Source organism: Ceratotherium simum, chromosome 17 (genome assembly GCF_057802395.1).
Source record: "Ceratotherium simum simum isolate JZ-2026a chromosome 17, ASM5780239v1, whole genome shotgun sequence".
NCBI classification, from domain to species: Eukaryota; Metazoa; Chordata; class Mammalia; order Perissodactyla; family Rhinocerotidae; genus Ceratotherium; species Ceratotherium simum.
In genome coordinates, this window is record NC_141916.1 from 11,848,452 (window position 1) to 11,868,788 (window position 20,337).

The following is a 20,337-nucleotide window of genomic DNA, read 5'->3' on the forward strand; positions in this document are numbered from 1 at the left end:
AAAATTTCCTATAACACAGTAATAAAAAGACATCCCAATTTTTAAAAAAGTGTACACAAGACCTTTTTTTTTTTTTTGGTGAGGAAGATTCACTCTGAGCTAACATCTGTTGCCAATCCTCCTCTTTTTTTGCTTGAGAAGATTAGCCCTGAGGTAACATCTGTGCCAATCTTCCTCTATTTTGTATGTAGGTCGCCGTCACAACATGGCTTGACGGGTGGTGTAGGTCCATGCCCAAGATCCGAACCCATGAACCTGGGCCACTGAAGCGGAGCGCGCCAGACTTAACTACTACACCATGGGGCTGGCCCCATGATTTGAATAGAGACTTCACAAAAGAACCTATATTAATGGCCAATAAACACATGAAAAGTGCTCAATATCTTTAGTCATCAAGAAAATGCAAATTAAAACCACAATGAGATAATTCTCCCCACTCACCAAAATGAAAACTTTAAAAATCTGACAATACCAAATGTTAGTGAGAATATAGAGCAACTGGAACTCTCACACAGTGTTGGTGGGAATGTAAAATGTTCTATCAATTTGGAATAGTATGTAGCAGTTTCTTATAAAGCTAAGCATGTACCTAACCTATGACCCAGCAATTATACTCCTAGTTATTTATTAAAGAGAAGAGAAAACACGCTCACACAAAGATGTCAGCAAGAATGTTCATAGCAGTTTTCTTCATAATAGCCAAAAACTGGCTACAGCCCAGGTATTTATCATCAAAAAAAGGATGAACAAACTGTTATATCTCTACAATGGGCTAATAGTTAGTAATAAAAATGGACAAACTATGGATACACTCAACCACACAGATGAATCTCAGACATGGTGAGTAAAAGAAGCCAGACATAAAAGCACATCCTGTTTTACTCCATTTATATGAATTCTAGAACAGACAAAACTAATCTATGGTGAAAAAAAATCAGAGCAGTGGCTCCCCCTCAGGGGTGGAGTGAGGACAATGATCTACATCTTGATAGGGGTTTGGATGTCATACAGCCACCAAGTGAGGCAGGGATTTGAACCCCGGTGGCCTGGCCCCAGAGGCCACAGTTTTAACCACCACATTACATTGCTTTGCCTCTAGAATGCTGCAGCCTTGGGTGCCATGAGATCACACAGGAAGAGTAGCCCGTGAAGACAGGAGACTGAGGAGCACCCAGAGAGGTAGGAGGAAGAGCAGGAGAAAGGGACCATGAACACCAACGGGGGGAGGGCTTACTCAAGAGCCATTAACAGTGCTGAATCCTGCAGAGAGGTCCAGGGAGAGAAGGACAGGGCTGGACCATCATTCTGGGCACCTAGGAGGGTACGTGTGACATGGCCAGAACAGTTTCATGGGACTGATGCGGGCAGCAGCCAGCTGGCGGTGTACTGAGGAGGTGAGGAAGGGAAGACAGTAAATGTGAATAACTTTCCCAAGAAGTTTGGCTGCACAGGGGACAAGAGAGAGAGGCAAGACAGTAATTATAGTGCCAGTTAGAGGGCTGGAATTTCCTTGCAGAGGCTCAATCCTGACCACAGCTGGCTCCATCCAGAGATGCTTGACTTCACCCACCCACCAGGGCTACTACTTGTCCTTCTGTGAGGTGAAGGTCTGTTGGCCACAGAGCCTCTGACAGCCCCAGGGCTTCATTTGGAAGCTGGAGATCAGCTGACTTTGCCATTGCTCACATCCTGTCATCCTTGGCAGACCTCAGTGGGCGTCCACCCTTCTCCACTCAGCCCAGTGCTTCCTCTTCCTGACCACTCTTGCGCTTCTCCCTACCTCCTCCTTGCAGGAAGCCTTGGACCACCCTTGGCTCAGATTGTCCTTGCCCCTCTTTGCTTGCCCGAAACCTGGCTCTTTCCTGAGGACACTTCCTTTAAAGAGATATCACTTATTCTCCCAAGTGCACAAGACGGGTGGTGGTGGGAGCGTGGGCAGTCAGCCCGCTCCGGGCTCTCCATTTCCTGTAGTCAGTATGGCTCCACCAAGGTCTCAGTTAGGGATGCATCTAGCCACAAGTAACAGAAGACCCAACTAAATTAGACTGAACAATGAGGAGTTCTAGAGCAGATCCAGGGCTGGTGCTTCAGCAAGAATTTTCTACCTCTTCACACTGCTACTCTATCCTCAGTGGTTGATGGTATCTCCTCTCACAGTTGCAACTGGTTGCAGCTGTTCTAGTCCTCACATGTGGACTCGTCATTGAAGAAGAACAAAATTGTACCCAATAGCCCCCTAAAGTCCTGTTGGCCAGGACTGAGTCACTGGCCAGGGGAACAGACAGACCATGATTGGCTAGACCAATTAGATTCATCCCCTGAACGTACGGGAGGGGAATCCCTGTACAAAATCCAGACTTTGCCAGCAAGGGAGAAAGGCTTGCTGCTGAGTAGGCACCAGCAGTGCTTGCCCCGAGAGTCATATTAATTCCTCTTCGTTTTCAGGGCCAGATACTTCACCGTCCATTGAGAAGATGTGTAGCTTACTGCTTACAGCCTCAGTGCCTGCGTCAGACTAACTGAGTTCAAATCCCAGCACTGTCACTTGCCAGATCTTTGGCCTTGGGCCAGTTACTTAACCTTTCCACATCACAGTTTCCTCATCTGTAAAATGAGGGCTATCAGTGCTCTCAACAGAACTTTCTGTGATGATGGAAAGGTCCCACATCTGTGCTAACATAGTAGCCATTAGCCATGTGTGGCTATTGAGCATTTGAAATGCGGCTAGTGCATCTGAGGAACTGAATTTTTTAATTAAAACTAAACAGCCACATATGGTTAGTCACTACCATGTTGGGCACATAGTTCTTTCTCATAGTATCATTGTAGGATAAAATGTACAGTGCTTAGATTTTTTAAAGTAGGAATTGAAATAACGCATAAACCCTCACTAAATGTTAGTTATCATTCATCCACTGATGTCTTGGTCACTTGCCCACACTCCTCGAAGACTCTGGCATCCGAGTCACTGTCTTCCTGTTCACCGCAGGTCTTTTGCAAACCCAGATGGCCTCAGTGTTCATGCCGGTAGTCCAGCAGCACCCTGGACTCCTGTTTCCTTGCCCTCCTCAACTCCAGTGACTTACGCCATGTCGCCATAGCCACAACCTGTCCCACACCCTCCCAGGAGGGCCAGACTGAAGTCTCACCCCCTGTCTCTGACCACAACATTCCAACCCTCCAGCTCTTTCTTTCCCTTGCTCCCAGGAAGGTCAGTCTTTAAGTCTGTTGAGACTTCCAGTTCCTTCGCTCTGTTCTATCCTTACCCACTGGCTCCTCCTGTCTTTACTTCTCTTCCTAACCAGCCTTGGATTCCGCCCACAATGCTTCACTTCTACTTCTCCGACAAACAGTCTCCTCCTCTGTTATGATCAACTTTCTGAACTGTTCTCCTAGCTTCAGACTTACACTTTAAATCCGTCCTCCACACTGCAGCCAGGGTGGTCTCTCTACTAAACCTCATCACATTACTCACCTGCCTAGATCCTCTAATGCTCCCCATCGCCAACTACTATCCATATCCAGAAGGTACCATGCTCCTGAAGTATCCATGCTTTTGTCCATGCTAGATCTTCTTCCTCGTTTAACTCTCCTCTTGTTCTTTGCCTGAATAACTCCTATTTTTCCTTCAGGATTCGGTTAAGGCATCACCTCCTCCAGGAACCCCTCCCTGATCTCCCCTACCCCCTACCTAGTTTAGATGGCCCATTCTATGTGCTCCCATGGCACCTTGTCCTTCACTGGAATCACAGCCCCAATTATCCGGCAGTATCGTTGTTTGTTAACTAATCTGCTTCCCCCTCTCAGCTGTAAGAGCCAGAGAACAGACACCCAACAAGTTTTTGTTGAATTAAGTGGACATAGATTCTGGGAGGATTGGTTTTGCTTGCTTGCTGTCAGTTTGATTTTACTTTTTTAAAGGTGGGAGGGATTTGAACATGTGTACAGGCTGAGAGGAAAGAGCTGTACTAACTAAGGAAGGAGAGGCTGGAGACTTGGAGAATTGAAGGGATATTTAATGGAACAGAGCCTGAGGAGGCAAGAGGGAGGGGCCCTGAGCACAAGTGGAGGGACGTATTGGGGGCAGAGGCAGAGGCAGAGACACCCTCTCCTCTGAGCCTGCAGGGAGAGTGCGGGTGCCAATGAATGTGTCTGTCAGTAGGGAGCAGGAAACTGGGGGAGTTTCCAACTGATGGCCTCTGCTTCCTCTAATCTAAGTGGTGAGTTGGCATCAAAGTGGATGCGAATTTGGGGAGAATGGAAAAGGCCTGGCAGACAGGGCTGGGTAGGGGTCCACACTTCTTCTGTGACCTTTTCCTTCTATCCCTCAATCCTCCACAAATCCCAGGCCACTGTCCAGTGCTCTGAACAAGGCACCCACTCATCTTATCTGTGAAATGTACTGAGCTCCTGCCATCAATCCATCACTAAGGTCAGTCTTTCCATCAGAGAGTGTATGTAAAACATTTAGCCCAGTGCCATATACATAGTAAGCACTCAGTAAACAGTGGTCCTTGTCACTAGCAAGAGCAGACATTGTCTTTATTAGCTGCACAGCAGTGTGTACAGGGGGATAGGAATCCCCACCCTCTGCAAGCTTATGTTCTTGTCAGAGAAGAAGGATACACCCATAAAATCGTTAAAAAGCAACACAAAGTGATATGTGATGGTCACCAACATCCAAATGGTGCTTTGTTTTTTTGATCACAACCTGCACTAAAAGTGTCTTTTACATCAAGACCTAGAACTCAAATACATACATAAAACTGACACAAGTTTCCTTAGACACTACTTATCCTAACTTTAGGTGATATGTTCTGATATTTGCTGTTCTATTCTACTCTACTTTGTTTAAAAAAAGGGATGGTCAAGGCTCACTGTTATGGGTTCAACTGTGTCTCTCAAACATTCATATATTTGTATGTTGAATTCATATGTCCCTTGAAAATTCATATTCATATGAGGTGTCCCCAGTCCCTCAGAATGTGACCTTATTTGGAGATAGGGTCTTTACAGAGGTAATCAAGTTAAAATGAAGTCATTAGGGTGGGCCCTAATCCAATATGACTGATGTCCTTATAAAAAGGGGAAATTTGGAGACAGACTGGCATACAGGGAGAACACCGAGGGGAACATTAGACAGCCATCTACAAGCCAAGGAGAGAGGCCTGGAACAGATTCTCTCACAGCCCTCAGAAGGGACCAACCCTGCTAACACCTGGACTTCTAGCCTTTACTGTGACTAATAAATTTCTGTTGTTTAAGCCACCCAGCTTGTGGTACTTTGTTACGGCAGCCCTAGCAAACTAACACCCATCAAATTGATTTGGTGACTCATTATTGGGTTGCAACCTGCAGTTCACAGATCACAAAGTTCTTTTTTCCTAGTCTTTCTCTCATGCAATCTTTCAGCCACTTGGTGGGATGGCAGGGCCCAGAGGAGGGGAGGCAGGCAAGGCGCTCACTCTCAGGGTGTGTAAGGGGGTGGCATTACTGAAAGTCTAGCCAACCCTGCAATTGCATGACCTGAGATGAGTGCCTCCTTAAATTCCGCACCCTAGACACCTCACCCCAGCTTAGGCCGTGTGAAGTGGATGTAACTGTTGTCTCTGTTTGAGGAGCTGACACACAATCACAGAGCTCTTAAGTGGAGTCAGACCCAAGCCAGATTTGCCTCTAAATTCTGGGTTCTTTCCAGGCTATCACAGTGTCCCCATTGGTGCAATCAGTTAGAGAGAATGACAATAAATATTATTTTCCCACCAGTACTGGCTCCTCACCTTCCCATCCCCAAAAGGAGTCAGTTAGAGACTGCGTTCCCTCCTCCCCTCCTCTTGGCAAAGTTCTAGGGAACTTGGACCTCCTGAGCCCCTTAGATGGCAAAGCCTGAATTCAGGCACTGTCTGTGGACGTCTGCAGGCAGCGTGGGCACATGGGAGCACATACAAAGCGCGTGTGCTGTGAGCGCCTACGTGCACACACTGCGACCCTGGCACTGCTGAGATCAGATTCCCCGCCCGCCATCTCCACCCCTACTCTCCCTCCTCTTCCATCCACTGCCTTCCAGACACAATAAACACAGAAACACACATTCCTCCAATAGGCTCTGTCTTTGTGGCACTAATATTACCCCCAAATCCGGGACCCCTGTGTAGGATGGAGGCCCTTCTGCCATCCTCGTGCCTGGTTTATTCTGGGCTATAAAAATAGTGCCTGCTGTTTCCTATGTGAAGGCACTGTCCTCAGCCTTCACACGTATTATCACATGTCACTACTACAACCTTATGAGTTAAGACTATTATTTGCTCCATTTTTCAGATGACAAAACTGAATCACAAATTGTAGATTGCCCAGAGTTGTACAGTTAGCGGCGCTGGCAGGATTCAAACCCAAGCAGCCTGTCTCCAGAGTCCAGATTCTTAACTGCTACCCTCTGCTGCCAGCCAGGCCCACACACATGCCCTCCGGCACACACAGGCCCATCCCTACGGGATGGGAGTGGGAGCAGCTGGGTTCTGGGAATCACTTCAGGCACCAGGGGGCAGCATAGGCCTAGCTTTGGCCCCTGAGCCTAGCTCTATTTGGGGAGAACAGAGGGGAGTAGAAACGTCCTTCCACCTCCCACCGCCCCCCAGAAACCACCCTTTCCATGCACCACGTCTCCCAGATTTGGGGATGTGAAGGCCTCTCTGGGTCCCTTGGCCTCCAGCTCCTCCAGCAAAAGCTGCAGAAACCACCCACTAGTTACGATGATGACTCAGAAGCTGGGCAAGCTCTGTGTATGTGAGTGTGTGTCTCTGAGTGCTGACATGTCTGTGAGCCTGCTCGCATGTGTGTGTAAGCATGTGTGTGTGTGTGTGTGTGTGTAGCTTGTGACTGGAGAAGTTGTGCATGTGTACCCGTGTGTATTTCTGGGTGTGTCTCAGTGGTTACCACAGAAACAGACAGGAACTTCGCCAAGGGTGCACAGCAGATTCATATTCAAATTTGTCCCTTGGTAATCTGCAGGCAGCGACTCCGGCTCGTGTCAACTCCCACCAGGGCCTAAGGAGTAGTACCCTGTGTGGAGGGGCAGAGATGGTTTTCAGTCTGCAGCACTCCTTCTGGAGTCTTCCAGAATTCTGAGCTTCGGGGTCCCCTCCCCCACTCCCTCCCATCAGTGGTCACGGGACCTCTAAGGCGTTCACCACCAAGAAGGGAGGAGGACCTAGGAGTTCCTGCCGGCGATGTGCTCCCCGGCTGCTTTTCAGGGTCTTCCACTGGAGGGAGCGCAGAGCCCAGAGGGATTTGCTTTCCCAGAGGCCCCGGGGAGTCCAGTCCCTCGTGAGCCCAAACCCTGGGCCGCTTCGAAAGTTTGAGTACAGGACAGGCAGTTTGGGGCGGCATGTCTCTGCTTGATATTAGGTGGCTTTCTGGAGAAAAGTTGATCACTTTTGAGGGGGACAGAGTAAGTGGGGATCAGCCTCCCACTCCAGCTTGGCCCCAGGGCCCCAAGCCCCAGTCCTGGCTCCCCCCACCCTGTACACCCTCACCAGGCACAGAAGGCACACATGCTCGCCCTACTTTCTTCCTCTTCCTCCTCCAGCCCACTTTCTCTTCTCTGTGTCGTCAGAGCTCCAGGGAGGGACCTGGGTAGACGGAGAAGCCGGAAACAGCAGGCTGGGGCAGCCACTGCTTACACTGAAGAGGAAGGACGGGAGAGGACTGTGTGTGTGTGTGTGTGTGTGTGTGTGTGTGTGTGTTTCTTTTCGGTGGTGGTGGTGGAGGGGGGGTGCTGGCAGGGCCAGCCCCGAACTCGCTGGACAGAGCTACAGACTCATGGGGCCTGGCAGTGCCCGCTGAGAGAGGGAGAAGACAGCAGAGGGGTTGCCAAGGTGAGGGGATGCCTCCGAGGAGGGCAGGGTGGGGACCCTCTGACTATGAGGGTGTGCGGGGGTGGGTTGGCGGGGGGCCTCTCAGGATCCTCCCTGGGCCAGGTGTATGGTCCCCAAGAAATTGTTTCAGGAGCTGGTGGTACTGGGTCTTGGCAGTTTCCAACTCTCAGAGGAATCTGGGGTGGGTACAGGCCCCGCACTCCCACCCCCCGTGGGTCACTTTTTCCACACCCCCGCCCGCGCACCTCCGGGGACATGTGAAGACAGGGAAAGGAGGGCAAGGAGGTGCCCCTCTGCCCTCTGGGTGGGGGGAAGTGGCTGCCCCTCCCTAGAAGGTTGATGCCAGAAGGCAGTGGGTCATAGACAAACCCCTAGCCTGTCCCCCCACAAAGGTTCCTGTTCAAGGGTGTGGCTGGGGGGTGAGCGAGCCCCAGATGTAGACCTCATGGTGCCCCAGAGGAGGGGGAATTTCCCCCTCAAAACTGCTCCACGCTTGGCTGCTGTAGACGCCGAGATTTCCCGGCGGCGCCGAGTTAACCCTCCTCATGCTGAACTGGCTCCGCCTCCCCCGCCCCCTCCCCGCTCCCACCGTCACCGACACACATTGGGCAACTCAGAGAAGCTTTTGACTTTTGATCCTTTGGTCCCATGGCCACAGGACTCGGGAACGTTGGGGTTGAGGTGATCGGGTTTAGGCCACGAAGCCGGCCGAAGAGGATCCCGGACGTGGGGCTTCCCTGCGCGATTGGGACGGGAACGCGGGCCCCGCCCCTCCCACCGCGGCTCCTCCCTCTCTGCGGGTCTTGGAGAGGGGCTTAAAGCAGAAGGTGCCCCTGTCCTGGCAGGCCAACCCCCTCAGCCTTGTCATTGGGTGAGGGTGGGGGAAAGTGTGGCCTCCTGACATCTGGATATTGGGGACGGAGTAGGGAAGGGGAGTTGAAGCCAGGGCCACGCCGGGAGGCTGGTCACTCAACAAGGGGATAGAGAGGAAAGGGGGGCTGCCTGCGGTTTAGGGATCACCTCAGTCCCCAGTAGGATAGGGCCAGAGGGTCAAAGGTCTGAGCGCCAGGAGAAGCGGGAGAGGAAGACAGAAAAGACAACGGAGTCCTCCGGTGAATCTGCAACACAGAGCAAAAGGTGCCCCACCCCAGGGGTGGAGAAAGGCCTGTTGGAGGACCCTGAGCAGGAAGGGGAGGATTCTGCCACTGGGAGAAAAGTGCTGGAGGGGATAGGGACTGGGGGGGAGGGGCAGGAGGGTCTTGGAGCTGGAGTCCCTGAGAAGGGGCCCCTCTGTTCTCCATCCCTTTGGGAGTCCTGGGGAAGGGGAGAGGCTAAAAGTGCAACAGGAGGACTTGGGGTTTCTGGGTTGGGGGAGACCCAGGGAGTTTCCATCCCCATCCTCCCCCTCATCTTTGGGAAGGGACATTATGAGAAACATGAACTGAGAGACCCCTGGGAAACCACTGGTTTACCCACCTCACCTGGCAGCCCACCCAGTAAAACCCTCTCCCCTCCTTCTCCCGTCTCCTCCTTTCTTCCCTCCCTTTCTTCTCCTCTACCCTTGGCCTTCTAGCTCTCTAGCTTCCTCTCCCCGCTTCTAGGCTCTTCACTCCAGGCTTATTAACCCCACTTTTCCTCCAATATCTCTCACCTTCTTCCTAAGTTCTTTCTACATTCCCCTTTGCTCCACCTCCCCTTCTTCAGTTCTGCTGCCACACCCCCTCCTCTTAGGATGACAGGATTTGCATCTGGAAAGCATCCTAATGGCACAGTGTGGTGGTTAATTCTCACTCAGATCCACATCCTGATTTCGGAACTCACTTGCTGAGTGGCCTTGGCACGTTAGAGAATCTCCTTGAGACTCGGTGTCTTCATCTATGAAAGAGGATAACTATCTATTTTAAAAATCATTGTGAGGTTTGGAGATAACACCCTTAGTGTAATGCCTCATACATAGTAAGTGCTTAATAAATGGCGGCTATTATTACTCTACTATCCTCTTCTTCATCGTCTAGCCGTGTAGTCTTCAAATTATCTCATGGAGCCCTGGAATTTTGAGGGGTTTCTCAGGGACACCTTTGAGGTCAGGAGGTGGGGAGAGGGGAGCAGTAGCGTTCCTGGCCTACCACACTTGCTTTCAACAGAGAAAGTCCAATCTTAAATAATTGGGGTTCTACACATTAAAACTAAAATTGGCTACTGCTTTAAAAAGTTTGGAAAGTTCTGCACTTATCAAGCCTCATATTTTATAGATGAGAAGATCGGGTCCACAGAGGGGAGGCTCCTTGCCCACAGAACCAGAGCCAGCTCTAGAGCTGCAGCCCACATCCTCTGCATTCTCTCAGAGAGCTTTCCCTACTGCCCTGTCTCCATCATCTCCCACCCCGCTGGCTGCAGCTCAGCTCTTCCCACCCCATCACCCCTGTGTCTACCATTGAAGGGATTACCTTGTCTCAGGCGTTGACCAAGGATGTCCCTGGTTTGAGGTGGTCTGGCTGTGAGTGGTGGTGAGGGTGGTCTCTGGGAGGTCCCTGGCTGCCCCACAACATGGGCCAACTTTCTTTGGCACCTCTCAGAGTGGCCTTGTTCCTTTCCTCCAGGCACCCTCCTAACCCCAGATCATGTCTCTGTGGGGTCTGGTCCTCAAGATGCCCCCAGAAAAGCTGCAGCGGCTCTATGTCGACTTTCCCCAACACCTGCGGCATCTTCTGGGTGACTGGCTGGAGAACCAGCCCTGGTGAGTCCCAGCTGCCCCATGTTCATCCCTCAGGTCCTCCCCCACCCACCTTCCCCCACATCAGATTTTCTCCGCCCCATTTCGGGACTTGGGACTCACGGATGGTGGCCTAGATTTAGCGGGAGTCTGTGCTGCATCAACCAGACTATGCCTATTGACACATGGAGTCCCTCACCCCCTTAGGAGGCAGAGCCAAAGAGGACAAAGTCAGGGCTGGGGCAAGGGCACTTCCCCTAACAGTGGAAAATTAGGACACAAGGAGCACGGATGAGGGCTGCAGAGGATGGAGAATGGGGGTGGAGGGCTGCTGAGCTGTTTGCTGTGGGGTGAAGGGTCAGTGGAGCTGAGGAAGCCCTGACTCGAGGCTGCCTCATCCTGATCTTCCTGCAGGGAGTTCCTGGTTGGCTCAGATGCCTTCTGCTGCAACATGGCCAGCGCCCTACTTTCCACCACTGTCCAGCGCCTTCAGACTTCAGCCGGAGAGCAGGGGGAGGGAAGCGCCATCTTGCAACACATCAGCACCCTGGAGGTGGGGGCAGGAGGGAAAGGACAAGGCTGGGGTGGGGCCAGAGTGGAGCTGCGGTGAGCATTGGATGCTGGAAGAAATTGGTTGGCCGCTGGAAGCAAATTGGTGTTCTGTGGTTAGCTGTTAGCTAGCATGCAAATTAGATTTTAAAAGCATGCAAATACATGAGAGCTTCTGGAGTCTACAGTTACGCTGCCTTTCAGTGTGTATGTGAATGGGGGGGATTGAAGTGGGAGAATGACATGGCTAAGAGCCTGGCTAACCCTGTCCACCACCCTTCATTTCTATAGAGCATATATCAGAGGGACCCCCTGAAGCTGGTGGCCTCTTTCAAACAAATACTGCAAGGAGAGAAAAATGCTGTTAGGGAACAGGTATTGTGTGATACCCACCTCCCACCCCAACCCAATTCTGGGACTTTAGCTTGAGCCATGAGAATTCCCTCTAAACGGAATTTGAACTTGAAGAAAGGCTCAATGTTCTAGGCCCAGGATGACTAAAGGAGGTTCCTGGGGTCAGAGTAAACCCCAAGCTAAGCTCAGGAAAACTTCAAATGAGGGACCGAGGGTAGCGAGGTCTGGGGAGGAGAGAACAAGAGATAAAGAGTTGATTCTGCCAGAAGAGAGGTCTTATCCCCAGGAGATTCCAAAAGGTCAGGAAGAACTATCAAAGGGGAGGGGAGAGCCAGACAAGGGAAGTGGTCTATCTCCTTTTCTGCAGAGCATGGCTGTAGGCACCACTTTAGGGAGTGGAGGCCGGGTGTAGACGGATGGGCAGAGTGTCTCACCTCTCGGCATCTGTCTATCCTGTGCAGTTCGGCCATCTGCCAGCACCCTTCCACTGGAAGCAGGAGGAACTCAAGTTTAACACAGTCCTGCAGAGGCTGCAGCACCGACTGGGGGAAGCCCGCCTTCTCCGAGAAGCCGTGCAGCAGGAGGCTGAGGCTGGCCAAGGTGGGGGCCTGGGCCCAGAGCCCTAAGAGGATTCTGGGGAGTGTGTGGGAGGGATCGCCTCTTGGACCTCAACATTGACTGAACCTCACATTTATCTGCATCCCTGATTTCTGCCCCTAGTGTCTCTGCACAGCTTGATAGAAACTCCTGCCAATGGGACTGGGCCAAGTGAGGTGAGTAATGACCTGAGAGGTGGAGATGAGCTCAAAGTGCGAGCTTCAAGGGATTTCCGATCTGTAAGGGATGGAGACTGGGCCTCAGAGAGACACAGACTGAGCTGGGATCAGGGAATGCGGAGACGTGAGAAAGAGAGTGCTCCCCTCAGGAGCCGGGGAAGGAGGCAGTGTGTGGCCCTAGCTCAGGCCCTCCCTGCCCACAGGCTCTGGCCACGGTGCTGCAGGAGATTGTCGGGGAGCTGGAGGCTGCCAAGGCCCTGGTGCTGAAGAGGATTCAGATGTGGAAGCGGCAGCAGCAGCTGGCAGGGAATGGTGCCCCCTTTGAGGAGAGCCTGGCCCCACTACAGGAGAGGTTGGGGCAGGGCTGACGGGGACGGAGAGTGGGCTGGAGGTGGGCACTTGCTATCCCTGCTGGAGGCCCCCCAGACATGAGAGAAAAAGCCAGGCAAGAAGGCCTTGGAGGGGGCCAAGACTCAGAGGAGCCAGTTCCCGCAGAGCTATGCTAACTGTGGCTCAGGTTGCGACCTGTATAAGTGCGCCTGGCTGAGGGGGCACAAGCGGGCGTTCATCCAACCCATGCTTTTCTCTTCAAGCCCCATGCCCAGAGGAGTGGGAGGCCTTTTTCCATTTGGTCTCCTGGGCGGGGCCCCTTTCAATTTGCGCAAAAAGCACCATACGTGCTGGCAGCAGACCTGGGTATCAGAGCCCTGAGGAAGAGGCCTCTGGGTTTCCACAGGGGGTGCAGGCATTGAGAAGGAACCTCCCACCCAGAGCCAAGGCAAGTCCCAGAACCCCTTCAGCTCAGGCACGGTGCAGCCACACCCACTGCCCCTGCCACCCCTCCACACACACTCTCCTGCTCTCTTCCTGGGTTTAGGGGAAGGGGGTCTGGGCCGCCGCAGGCAGCCTGAATCCTGTGCCCCCTGACCACTGTCCTGGCCCCAGGTGTGAGAGCCTGGTGGACATTTATTCCCAGCTGCAGCAGGAGGTGGGGGCGGCTAGTGGGGAGCTTGAGCCCAAGACCCGGGCAGCGCTGATTAGCCGGCTAGATGAAGTCCTGCGAACCCTCGTCACCAGGTACGCCGGGGAGCCCTCAGCCTGGCCTAGGGCAGACCCCAAGGAAGGAAGAGTGTAGAGTTGTGGGGAGGGCACCAGGAGGGACTCAGCTGCCAACTCCCCTTGTGTCCTCCTCACTCCTCCCAGCTCTTTCCTGGTGGAGAAGCAGCCCCCGCAGGTTCTGAAGACTCAGACCAAGTTCCAGGCTGGGGTTCGATTCCTGCTAGGCCTACGGTTCCTGGGGGCCCCGGCCAAGCCTCCGCTGGTCAGGGCTGACATGGTGACCGAGAAGCAGGCGAGGGAGCTGAGCATGCCCCAGGGGCCTGGGGCTGGCGCGTAAGCTGGGGCTGGAGAAGGCCTGTTGGGGTGGTGGAGGCCAGAGGAGCCGGGCCCCACAAAGAGCAGGTGATGGGGAGGGAGGGCCATGGGATGTGAGACCTGAATGGTCAAGGCAGCCCATTCCGCGCTGGAATGGGGTGGGAGCATCACAATTTGGCCAAGATGGGGACTTCTCCCTTAAGAACTTAAGCGAGGAGATGGAGATTTGGGGCCCGTAGTCCACGCCATTCACCCGTGGACTCCAGCTCTTCCAGACACCTGGCCTGCATGGGCTGAGCCTCTCTGACTCCCCTGGCAGAGAAAGCAGTGGGGAAATCATCAACAACACCGTGCCCCTGGAGAACAGCATTCCTGGGAACTGCTGCTCTGCCCTTTTCAAGAACCTGGTGAGGCTTCAGGGAGCAGCGGGCAGGGAGGGGGGCAGGGGTCCTCAGACTATGCGACTTTCCTTGGTGAGGGAGTTGGGAGCCCAGGAGAAGCCGTCTCTGCCCTCACCCCTCCTCTCCCTCACCCCACCTCACAGCTTCTGAAGAAAATCAAGCGGTGTGAGCGGAAGGGCACTGAATCTGTCACCGAGGAGAAGTGTGCGGTGCTCTTCTCCACTAGCTTCACGCTCGGCCCCAACAAACTCCCCATCCAGCTCCAGGTGAACCGAGGCCACAGCCCTGCCCAATCTTGGGCCCCACGTCCCCCTCCATGCCACACACTGGGGCCCTGGATCCTCACTCCTCATGACTGTCCCATACCCTGGGTGTCTGGGATTTATGCCTACTGGGGCCAAGGTGAGATGGAAGGAGCAAGAACACGGAGTGCACATGCCAGGGAATAACAGTGTAGTAGCAACTAGCACTTATTACACACTTTTTGTAGATCAGGGTACTGTTTCAAGTGACACACATACACACACACGCACACGGTTTTCACCATGACATGATGAGGTAGGTATTATTATTAGCCTCATTTTACAGATGAGGACATTGAGACACAGGGAGATTAATTTTCCCAGGTCGCACAGCTTCTAAGTGCTGGAACTGGCATTTGAAATCTGGAGGTCTGGCTCCAAGCACTGACTCACAACCACTTCTCTACAGTAAGGTCCTAACTGAGCTTCGGAAAGCATTTGATAACATTACCATGAGCTTTTAACTATGTCATATGAATCCAGGAGCTTCCTTGCACCCTCAGAGCCAGCCCCTAAGGAAGCCCCTTGTCCCTCTCCTCACCTCCTTCAGGCTCTGTCTCTGCCCTTGGTGGTCATCGTCCATGGCAACCAAGACAACAATGCCAAAGCTACCATCCTGTGGGACAATGCCTTCTCTGAAATGGTGAGGAAAGACCTGGAGTAGGGGGGACAGGGATGGGGTGGGCTCTAACATGAAGGGTTGGGGAGCAGGCTGGTGGGGTGGCAGGCATGTTCAAGTGGGAGTGACCTTAACTCCTTCTCATGGATCTGCTTTCATGCTTCTGACCTCTTTTCCTGCCAGTCTTAACAACCATTGTGCCATAGCACCCTAAACTACTGTTGGTAAAGCACGGCCTTTGTGAGCAAGCCCAGAGTGACATCACTGGGGAGGGGCAGCCTTGGGGAGGTGGGAAGGATGAAGGTCCTCCTGAGGAAGACTGGGGGTGATAGCCTGAGGCGCCCTCTCCTTCCCCCTTGTCCCCAGGACCGTGTGCCCTTTGTGGTGGCTGAGCGTGTGCCCTGGGAGAAGATGTGTGAAACTCTGAACCTCAAGTTCATGGCTGAGGTGGGGACCAACCGGGGGCTGCTCCCAGAGCACTTCTTCTTCCTGGCCCAGAAGATCTTCAACGACAACAGCCTCAGCATGGATGCCTTCCAGCACCGTTCTGTGTCCTGGTCACAGTTCAACAAGGTCATTCCTCTGCCCTTCAGACCAGCTACCCCCAAGCTCTTCATCCCTGGGGCACTCGGGGCCTCTCCAACCTCTGCCCAGGGACCGACTGCTGGGATCTTGACAATGCCCCATCATGTCTGTCAGGAAGGCCTCTGTCATGGCCCCGGGAAGGAAAATCTCTCAGCTCAGGGGGTCAGCCCAGAGGATGTGTTCTCTGGCACCCCTCACGTTTTGGTCTGGGGGCCCTCTGTCCTTCTTCTTTATCAGTGACCTGCATGACTCACCCAGATTGTATGTAAACACAGTTCTGATTCAGAATGACTTTGACCCACTGGGAAAATACTTCCTATTGCAAAAACTGGAATGAAACCCCACAGGAACATATGTAGTCATACCAGCTGCCATGTGCTGACGGCTGACTACATGCTTAGCACTTTATGTGTGTTACTCATTTTATCCTCCCAACATCCCTTTGAGGTAGGTACTATTATCATCCCCATTTCACAGATGAGGACCCTGATACTCAGGCGAGTGGCATGGCTGGGATGGAACCCCATATTTCTGACTTTCTCTTAGCCATAATATTTTACTGCTTCCAAAATAAGGCGGCTCAGGACTGGGTCTGTTACAAGAACAGGGGAAAAAGGAGATCTGGGTGTCCTGGTTGACAACCAGCTGGGTAAACGCAGTCATGTACTGATCTCTTAGAAAAAAAGGAAGAAAGAAAAGCCCACACGACCAGAGGATGTGTTAACAAAGGGAGCAGGACACCCACACCCAGCAAGCCACTGTCTCTGGACTCCACTTCCGCCAGGCCTCACTGGGGAGGGGGTGGAGCACAGCGGTGATGAGGGGCCCCAGCCCAGACTTCCTGGGCTAAATCCTAGCTCTGCCTCTCACCAGCTGTGTGGACCTGAGCAAGTTATTTGACCTTTCTAAGCTTCCATTTCTTCATCTGTAAGATGGAATAGTTACAGGACCTACCTCCACAGGCTTGTAAAGATCAGATAAATTAATTTATAGAAAGGGATTGGAATAGTGCCTGGCACGTGGTAAGCTTGAGTGTTGGCCATTGTCGTTGATGGGGTCTCAGGTCTAGTGTGGTCCCTCAGCCCTGTGACTCTGTCATGTGGGCACTCACAGCCCAGTGCCTGCCCTAACCAGGCTGCAGTTCTGGCCCTCTCCTGCTCATACCACCTCTCCCCCACCAGGAGATCCTGCTGGGTCGTGGCTTCACCTTTTGGCAGTGGTTCGACGGTGTCCTGGACCTCACCAAACGCTGTCTCCGGAGCTACTGGTCAGATCGGTGAGTCCCTGCCCCAGGTCTGAGGAGCTGTACCTCCAGCTCCTTCTCCACACCCAGTGCCCCCACTCCCATCCTCTCCTTCTCCTGGGCAGGCTGATCATTGGCTTCATCAGCAAACAATACGTCAATAGCCTTCTTCTCAACCAGTCTGATGGAACATTCCTCCTTCGCTTCAGCGACTCAGAGATTGGGGGCATCACCATTGCCCACGTCATCCGGGGCCAGGATGGTGAGGTCACCCCAGCCAGTCCTCTGCCTCTGTGCCTGTGTTCCCTGGGGTTTCTTCTGGGAAGGAAATGTCCTGGCCTTCCTTGATGCCAACTCTATCTTCAGGAAGTTCTTCCTTAGGTCCAGCTTCTCTTGTTCCTTCTGTGATCTAAACTTCCACCTTCTCACTGTGAGCTCTGTGGGAAGGGAGACTGGTGGGTCTCCCTCCCTCAGGACCCCACCCCAGGTCCTCTCCCCCTTGCCCTGGTAGACTGAGAATGAGTCCTGTGGTGGGGGCTGGGGAAAAGGAAGAAAGTCTGGACAGAGGGGATTCAGGGTCTCATTCCTGTCATAGGATCCCCACAGATAGAGAACATCCAGCCCTTCTCTGCCAAAGACCTGTCCATTCGCTCACTGGGGGACCGAATCCGGGACCTTGATCAGCTCAAAAATCTCTACCCTAAGAAACCCAAGGACGAGGCTTTCCGGAGTCACTACAAGCGTGAGCTGGAGCGGGCAGTTCTGACTCTTTCCTGTTGCCCCCCTCCCTGCCCACTGTGTGTCATCCCTGACTTATCTCTCCATTTTCGTAGCCCCACTTCTCCTACCTGCCCATCAGCCATGCCCACCTTTTCCATTTCCCTTCCTCCCTAACCCTGGAGCACTCCATGGCTCTCCTTTTCTCCCCCACCACAGCTGAACAGATGGGTAAGGATGGCAGGGGTTATGTCCCAGCTACCATCAAGATGACTGTGGAAAGGTGAGTGTGGCAGTGTGGATGGTGGGTGGGGCCTGGTACTTACTTGCAGGAAGGGGTGGTGGCATCAACCCTTGGTCAGTCACATGTGCCTCCTTCCCTCCTCCAGGGACCAGCCACTTCCCACCCCAGAGCCCCAAATGCCTACCATGATGCCCACTTACGATCTTGGAATGGCTCCTGACTCCTCCATGAACATGCAGCTTGGCCCTGATGTGGTGTAAGGAGCTGGAGGGATGGGAATGGGAGTGGTCTGTGCAGGTGGGCTCTCAGCAGGGGCTCCTGGGGAGCTGGCATGGGTGGCTGAAGTAGGGAATTTTCCTTTCCATGAGAGGAATTCCCCGTCCTGAGGCAGGGGATGGGGGTGTCCAGGAGAAGGGCTGGCATCAGGGGGTCCGCTTTCTTTCCCCAGGCCCCAAGTGTACTCACCACTCTCCCAGTCCATGTCCTCGTACCAAGCCCTTCCCCGGGAAGAATCGGTCAGTGTGCTGCCAGCCTTCCCGGAGTAAGTGAAAAACCTCTTGGGGACGGGCAGGGATACCCATGCAGGAAGGATGCACATTTGTACTGTTAGGAGAGGCTCTTCTGTGGAAAGGTGTGGTAGAAAGCTATACCCTTTCTTTTGTCTCTTGTGTCCACTCCTTGGAGGCGTTACTGGTTAACATCCAGACTTCCCAGGTTCCAGTTCCAGCTCCACTACTTACTAACTTTGAGCAAGTTACTCAAGTCTGGTGCCTCAGCTGTAAAATGGGGAATAATAATAATACCTTCCTCATAGGATTATTGTGCAAGTTAAATGAGTTAACAATACGTGTGAAGCTGAGCATAGTACCTGGCTCATAGCAAGAGCTGTGTATTAGTACTTTCTCTCCTGCCCCTGAAATCCACTATCACTTAACTGCTGTCTTGATTTTTATTTCTTTATCTATTTTGTCTTGGAAGTAGCCTAGACATTTTTGTTCCACAGGTAACACTCAGGCGTCAAGTCATGATATCTCCCGTCCCAGGAGCTGAGGTGGGGGTGGGGACTGGAGGACTTGGAACTACCAAAGTTCAGAGTCCAAAGAAACATGAGAAATGAGCTCATCCAGCCTCCTCTCCTCCCCACACCCCCTCCAGGCCCCAGCACACATATGACAGATGCGAAGACTGAGTTCGCAGTGTAGAGGTGGCTTGCCCGAGGCTACGCAGTCAGGATAAGGAGCTGAAATTCTGTTTCCTCCCTCAGTGGTCTTGACTTGGCAACGCCCCACCCTTGCTCAGCCTTCTCTTCTCTGACTGTGCCCTTCTTCCTGCTTCCAGATCGCACTTGCAGATGCCCCCCAACCTGAGCCAGATGAGCCTGCCCTTTGACCAACCTCACCCCCAGTGAGTGACAACCCCGTCCTGATCCCATGCTCCCTATTCACTCCCAGCCTCACCCCCTCAACATGTTATTTACTTTTCTGGTCCTGGCAGGGGCCTGCTGCCATGCCAGCCTCAGGAGCATGCCGTGTCCAGCCCTGAGCCCCTTCTCTGCTCAGATGTGGCCATGGCGGAAGATAGCTGCCTGAGCCAGTCAGTGGGAGGGTTCCCTCAGGGCACCTGGTGAGTGGTGGCGGCCTGGGGTGGTGGCTGGGAGCGGGTAGAGGAGTGGGTGCCATCCCTATCCCACTGCTTCCCCCTTCCTCCTTGCAGGGTCAGTGAAGACATGTTCCCGCCCCTGCTGCCGCCCACTGAACAGGACCTCACCAAGCTTCTCCTGGAGGGGCAAGGGGAGTCAGGGGGAGGGCCCTTGGGAGCCCAGCCCCTCCTGCAGCCGTCCCCCTATGGGCAGTCTGGGATCTCAATGTCCCACCTGGACCTAAGGGCCAACCCCAGTTGGTGATCCCAGCTGGAGAGGGAGACCAGAGAGACAGCTTCTCTACCCCCACGGACCTCTCTGGACACCTGCCCATGCTCCTGCCAAGCAGCAGATGGGGTGCGTGTCCTCCTATCCCCACCTACTCCCTGGTCAGGAGAAAAAGACTGCCAGGAGAAGGCACAGGGGGTGCAGCCTATCCACTCCTCTCCTACCACACACCCCTTCAGGTTCCAAAGTGAGACACGGCTCAACATGCCTGCACACGCAGAATGCACACACACTGCTCTCCCTGGGAGGTGGGGCTGAGCAGGAAGGGAGCTGGGCAAGCGCAGGTTAGGGCACGAAGGGCTTCTCCACCCATCCCGAGCCAGGGTCCAGGACACACGTGTAGACGCGTGCACACACTTGCACTGGAGGCTGGGGATGGAGGAATGGGCTTGGGTCCCAGCCTGGGGGGATGAGGAAGCAGTTCAGGAGACCCCAGGTGGGAGGAGAGGAATAGTCTGTACATTTGGTTACTGATGTGGGTTTTGCTCAGATTAAAAAACAAATCATAAACAGCTCGAATTCCTGTCAGTCAGATGGAGGCTTTCAGTTACATGTACTGTCCAGAAGTACAAGGGCTGAGTCTTTTCGTGTATAACTGCGTGAAAGTGTGTGTACCTCAGACATGTTAATATATAGATGTCACGCATTAGTTGTACGCA

At 53.2% G+C, this 20,337-nt stretch overlaps 1 protein-coding gene across 3 annotated transcripts; it reads left to right on the top strand.

Moving 5' to 3' along the window:
* The first annotated feature begins 7,623 nt into the window (after positions 1-7,623).
* STAT6 (signal transducer and activator of transcription 6) lies at positions 7,624-20,190 on the top strand. 3 transcript variants are annotated; one of them, XM_004429288.3, is made up of 22 exons: positions 7,625-7,874; positions 10,475-10,611; positions 11,002-11,140; positions 11,428-11,511; positions 11,952-12,090; positions 12,211-12,263; positions 12,470-12,618; positions 13,212-13,343; positions 13,470-13,658; positions 13,960-14,047; positions 14,185-14,307; positions 14,894-14,986; positions 15,329-15,535; positions 16,729-16,823; positions 16,916-17,052; positions 17,386-17,532; positions 17,727-17,790; positions 17,897-18,007; positions 18,200-18,292; positions 19,090-19,155; positions 19,246-19,374; positions 19,465-20,190. In XM_004429288.3, the coding sequence occupies exons 2-22, from the start codon at positions 10,496-10,498 to the stop codon at positions 19,652-19,654; spliced, it is 2,544 nt and encodes an 847-aa protein (XP_004429345.1). In that variant the 5' UTR covers positions 7,625-7,874; positions 10,475-10,495; the 3' UTR covers positions 19,655-20,190. The 3 variants fall into 3 exon arrangements, with proteins under 3 accessions (XP_087298303.1, XP_004429345.1, XP_087298302.1); XM_087442176.1 differs by lacking the exon at positions 7,625-7,874 and adding an exon at positions 8,866-9,011; XM_087442177.1 differs by lacking the exon at positions 11,428-11,511 and having other exon boundaries at positions 7,624-7,874.
* The last annotated feature ends 147 nt before the right edge of the window (positions 20,191-20,337 follow it).

Coding starts and splice junctions, on each gene's coding strand:
- STAT6 (XM_004429288.3), top strand. CDS start 10,496: ATGTCTCTGTGGGGTCTGGTCCTCAAGATGCCCCCAGAAAAGCTGCAG. Junction 15,536..16,728: donor CCTGGTCACAGTTCAACAAG/GTCATTCCTCTG, acceptor CTCCCCCACCAG/GAGATCCTGCTGGGTCGTGG. Junction 17,533..17,726: donor TTTCCGGAGTCACTACAAGC/GTGAGCTGGAGC, acceptor CCCCCACCACAG/CTGAACAGATGGGTAAGGAT.